Genomic DNA, 6,000 nt, shown 5'->3' with positions numbered 1-6,000 from the left:
TCTCTTGTCTGGTTGGTTCGCGAAGGATTTTGAGATGGTACCCCAGACTGGTTAATTCCAGCACTCCCTCCGACTCTCGATTTTTTTATTTTGCTAGGCTACCCTTTGCTCGGCCACCCTTGTCGTAGTGCTACCTCAAGGATGTCCCCTAGCTCAACGTGGGGGCCCATGCAATTCTACAGCCCTCCTCATCATTTCTTCATTCATCTGCGTGGCCTTAGCCACACTTTTTCACAACCTTCAATTCTCCAACTCCACCATTGACACGTTTCTCTCAGGATTATAATAATCCTTGTTTGGTGGCCTAGACCCCTAGCTAGGTTCTTGTGGAGTTGATGATGCATTCCTTTCGACAGGAATTGCCTCATTCATTATCTTTTTGCCAAGCTGTTGGGGAGATACCTCTGGTTGGGGAGTATTCTCCTCGAGGATTCTGGGTAATGGTGGACCATTTCCAGTCCCAGGAACGTTTCCAACAGGTGCACCCATCACTTGTTCAACGAAAGGTTTGAAAGAACAAAGTTTCTTAATGCTCTCAACGGAAACACCAAACTGTTGAAGACGCTTTTTGTCAACTAAAAATAAGAGAAATTAAGCAAGTATATGATTTAGTAAGAAAAGAAGAACAAATATTTTAACGTGGTTTGACAGTTTAAATCAACCTACGTCCATGAGTCACTTTTATTAGAATCTGCGTGAAAGCTTCAAGGAAGAGCAATTTCACAGAGTGTTTCTTAGTACAAAATGACGTGTGTTTACCAATGACTATTCTCATACTATGTATAGGTCTGGTTCCACGATTTCTCCCTTAATCTTTGGGATATTATAAGATGCATATCAGGTCTAAATCGGGATAAAAAATCTCCTAGTATAAACACAATTGATCGAATTTATTATGAATAAACATCCCTAAACAATAGGGTTAATTAATGGTTTGGACTAAATCCCCTGATTGTAGGGATTTCCCAATAGCATCTTTGTGCATTAATTTAACGCGTCTTCGAGCTTGAATACTACTTGTAAAGACCCAACTAACTTAAAGACCTTGGACCTTTAGAAACTACTAAGTCATACTACTATATTTTGGATATATTCATTACATAATAGAACTTTATTATAGAAAATCCAAAATACAGGATCTCATTATTATTACATAAAATCGTAAAGAAAAACGAAACATTTAATTAAATGTTCAAATACTAAATGCAGAAATCATAAATACATAAATAAAAGACTCAAATGTCAATGTCATCCTCGATCGACTCCATCAGTCCATTTCTTTAGTCCTCTCCCAATACACATGCCAAAGCCACCTAGGATCTGTCTCGCCTTCCATGTTCATTTACCTACACCATCTAAATAAAAATGAATGAGTCTAATGCCCAGTAAGGAAAAACTACTAAAGCATAAAATAAAACATAAGACGTAAAAACATTAAAATGGAATATAATATTAATGGTCATTAACTCATTACCGTAGTATGTGATCGAAACCATCTATAGTCCTCTTGCTACTATTTAGAAGTAGGTTTAGACATAACTATAGTCTACGATAACAATTAAAATCTTGGGATTTGCTTAGTTGCTATCTAAGCAACCATATTTCCCAAGCGACTAAAAGACATAAAAACAACATACATGCATATATAAAATCACATAACATATAAACTGTAATGACTCACTACTCTAGACTTTTGGACCATTAACGAAACTATACATACAAATCCTTAATAAAACTTACATTTGCGAAAATACCATAAATTTATTAGAAACTTGTAGAAATAAGAGTTACTTTCATAAAATAAGTAGGATATGGGATCCCATTGTCTTTAAAACAAAACATAATTTAAAGTGAAAAGGAGTTACATAGAAAGTGCGGAAAAATACATGTAAAACCATAAAAAGGTAAAACAAGACTACATCCTCGAAAATCAAACTCTCGACTCCTTGACTCCATTCACCACCGATACACATTCTCCCAAGCATCCATGAATCTTACCGCCACTATAGCTATTTTCCTGCACATATAAACAAAAAGGAATGAGCCTAATGCCCAGCAAGGAAAAATCTAACACATAGTTCATATACATAATTTCATAAGAAACATAAAAAAACGTAACATAACACTTTATCATACACATACTATAATGGCCATTATTACTTGGGGTCCCATAGACTAAACAAGTCATATGCCCATGAGATTAGTGGGGTCCTACTAGCTAAGTAGGTCATATGGCCATAATTTATTTAGGGTCTTGTTAGTCATATGGGTCATATGCCCAAGCCTACAAACATACATATTCATAACATATTTTATAACATATTTCATAACATAAAACATAAGATAACATAAGCATAAAACATATAGATTCTATCCTATTTTCCTTACCAAAGTTACCGGGATAAGAGGACAGCGTTGGGACTTTTGGAACACTCCTAATAACCATTAAGAAAAGGTGAGTCTATAGAAGAAAAAGAGAAATGAAAGGAATGGAAGGACTAAACCTTGGAGAAACATACTTACCAAAAACTTATGTGCAAGTTCTTAGATTTCCTAACCAAAATAAGAATAAGGTTAGAAGACTATGAGAAAGAAAATAACATAATACCAATGAACTAGGGTATAGAAATACCTTGAAGACTTGTAGACCAATCTAAACCTCGAACCGAAATACTATGAAACCTTACTTCCCCAAGTGTTTGATAAGCTTATGATGATCAAGCTTATGATTTCCCCACCCAAGTGTTTAACTCTCACACTCTCCTAGCACTTGCAGCCTCTGAACTTAGAGTAAAAGGTGAATAATGGCTGGGTACTAGGTCCTATTTATAGAGTTTAGGAATGAAAGGATCTTAATTTTAGTTGAATAAAAATAATAGCTTTTTAGGTGAAAATAATTTGAATAATCGTTCAGCAGAGGCTGAAGACTCGTTCAAAAAGGTGCTGGACTTATCAAGAGGTTGAATGGCTTAATGGAAAACAAATTCAAAATGTTTCAAAATATGCTGAAGGAGGCGATATATCGCTCCCTGTAGGCGATATATCGCCTGGGCCAGTATGCCCGAGGCTGTCGTGCATCGTCTCGTGTTTTCCGTATCTACGTGCTGCGATATATCGCCCCCTATAGCTGCGATATATCGGCACACGCTGATTAATTAAACACGAAATTACACATTTTTAGCTAAGTTTGAACGGAGTAAACAGCCTTGACTAAGCCCTCAACATATTCAAAGCTGCTGACTGACCTTATAGCATTCAAACTTTTACCCTTATTAAATTTAATCCTCAAAATACTTAATCCTTAATCATCCATACATAACATGTGCTTAAAATCCTATTGGTCCTTATCTAAACCTTATAGTATAATAAATATTATCCTTAATATCAGTCATATAATCAAACCTTAGGTTAACATTAATATTCTTAAACTATAGGTTAAACTTAGAAAATCTACAAGTACTACTATGAATGTCCAAATAATTCCCGGTCTGAACCAAAAATCCATAGTTACAAAGATAATGCTATAAATACTATAATACTACTATCTAACTAGCTAAGTAAAGTTCTTGGACTCTACATAAACATATTACATAAATTCTACCTTATTTTCCTTACCAAAACCGGGGTATTGGACACAAGTGCAGGATTGGAAACTCCTAAAACCAAACAGTAAAGCCATAATTTTTCTAAAGAAAAGAAGATGAAAATAAGATCTAAACCATCAAGATAAGAACTTACCGAAAACCTTAAGTTTCAAGGAAAATCAAACACCTAACCAAAAGACATTATAACAAGTTAGGTTTTGAAGAAAAAGAAAAGAATAAGAGGAATAGCAATGAACTAAACCCGAGGATAAAGAGTACCTTAGACTGCTTAGAACTTCGATCTACACCTCAATACTGAAATCACACTCTAGCTTACTTCCCAAGTGTTTAGAAAAGCTTAGATTTGAAAGCTTTCAACCCCAAAACCGTAGTGTTTCTATCTAGAACAAATTTAACAGCTTGAAGGCTCTGAGAAATGTTTGGAAGATGATGCAAATGGCTGAGTGAAGGGTCCTATATATAGAGTTCAAGGAGTGAAACTAACTCCCATTAAAATGAATAGTAAATGAATAAAAATTGAATTTTATACTCAACAGATGCCCAGAACTCGGTCAAAATCGTTAAAGAGAAAGTCCAAGTTGTTGAGGGTTGTTTCTAGCTCGGATTCCACGGAGTTTTCAAAAATGGCTGAGGGAGCCGATATATCGCCCTCTATAGGCGATGTATCGCCTGCCTCATTTTCCCGTTTGTGCGAAGTCGACGTGTTTTCCGTATCATCATAAGCGATATATCAGCCCCTATAGCTGCGATATATCGGCTTACACTGATATATGAAACACGTTTTTGCACACTTTTAGCACACTTAAAGTTGTTTAAACCACTTTGACTAAGTAATACAGGATCCTAACATCTGAGGGAAGGTTCTAGACTTCCTAGGTTTATCCTTGATTAATTTATTCATCTAGAATCCTTAATAAACATACATGTGACAAATGTCACATCCTTAATTATTCTATCTAATCCTTATGTTATAATAAATAATATTTCTAGGACCAGCTATATTAATCAAACATTATGATAAAATTAATATTTCTAAACTATAGGTTAAGCTTATATAATCCATAACTATCTCTATGAGTTTCCAAATAAATTCCAGGTTGAACCAATAACCACGAAAACTAAAATACTACAGCACAAGCTACTACTATCTAACTAAGTAAAATTCTGAGACGCTACACTACTCCAAAGCGCTTTCGAGATTACACATATCTTCGAGCTCATCGTTGTAGTTGTTGCTATCTCCTTGCTTGATCGGTCTTTCAGACTCATCTCTTGGGGAAGACGATTGTTACCTTCGAGCTTGCTACTCATGCTCGAGCACTGATGACATAGCTTTGGAACTTTGTGACAAATTATACAAGTATAATGTTGTAAAACGCCCTAGTTCTATTCTTTTATAAAAATATCACTCAAGTCATAATTAATAGAAAATTACCACTTAAAGGAAAAACTTAGTGGGGCATTGATAAAACATGGAAGTTTGGGCTCAATAGTTAAAAATAAAAATAAAGTATTAATATGCAATGTTAAAAAAAAAAGTTTAAGTCCCACTGGCGTAATTGAAAATAAAACTCATAACATAAGTTCTTCTAATCTCGACACTCATATTGATTGTTTGTTCGTTCACGGGACATCCCATGTTGTACATACTTAGACGTTGGAACCTTCCACATCACAACACATGACAAAGAGAAACCCTATTATTTACCTGAAAGGAGGAAAGTAAGGGGGTGAGCTAAAGCCCAGTAAGGAAGTACAACAATATCAAGAAAAAACACAGGAAGGTCATGTATAATAAAAAAGGTCAGTACATAACATCATCATACTCATGCTCCATAATCATAACTGAAAACATAGTCATACATCACATTTATGCATCATAACATACTCTTTGTGATCATGACACCTCTGCTGTCCATGTCACATCTTGAGGTAACTAGTATAACATAGGGTGGTAAAACCTCCATTGAGAGGTAAACAGGATCGTAGGTCCTTGAATAACCTCGACGCGTCTGCCCTTTGAGTTACGTCATATCCTTAGTAACTCATTTGTTGCGTTGCGTTAAGCACGCTAGCAACCTTTTCTTTTCATTCATCATACAAGCACATGTAATTCAATTCACATCAAAACATAGAGATTACATGCTTCATAGCACTTGTCTTATCATGGCATATCAAAACATAGGACTTTCACTTCCATAATACTTTACTTCTTAGAACATACAAGTTGTTATACCCAGATTTCGAGCCACGTTAAATGTAACCTCGAAAGTTGGATTCGCAACGAATGAACTCGTAAAGTTTGAAGTATGCTCCAGGATTAAAAATCGAGCCTGGAAGACTGAGACGACCTCGAATGTGGTGGTCTCAAAATATTCACGATCTCGAAGGGTAG

At 35.4% G+C, this 6,000-nt stretch overlaps 1 protein-coding gene across 1 annotated transcript in view; it reads right to left on the bottom strand.

Annotated features, from left to right (window-relative positions):
* Window positions 1-312: 312 nt before the first annotated feature.
* LOC133832935 (uncharacterized) overlaps window positions 313-6,000 on the bottom strand; it is a 30,316-nt gene continuing 24,628 nt past the window's right edge. Inside the window, exons 4-5 of the mRNA XM_062263208.1 lie at window positions 667-691; window positions 313-575 (exon numbers count right to left, since the gene is read on the bottom strand). Coding sequence (XP_062119192.1) covers window positions 313-575; window positions 667-691 — 288 coding nt within the window. The remainder of the gene's footprint in view (window positions 576-666; window positions 692-6,000) is intronic.

Source organism: Humulus lupulus, chromosome 4, assembly GCF_963169125.1.
Source record: "Humulus lupulus chromosome 4, drHumLupu1.1, whole genome shotgun sequence".
In the NCBI taxonomy this organism is placed as follows: domain Eukaryota; kingdom Viridiplantae; phylum Streptophyta; class Magnoliopsida; order Rosales; family Cannabaceae; genus Humulus; species Humulus lupulus.
This window is presented reverse-complemented; position numbering and strand designations above follow the sequence as displayed.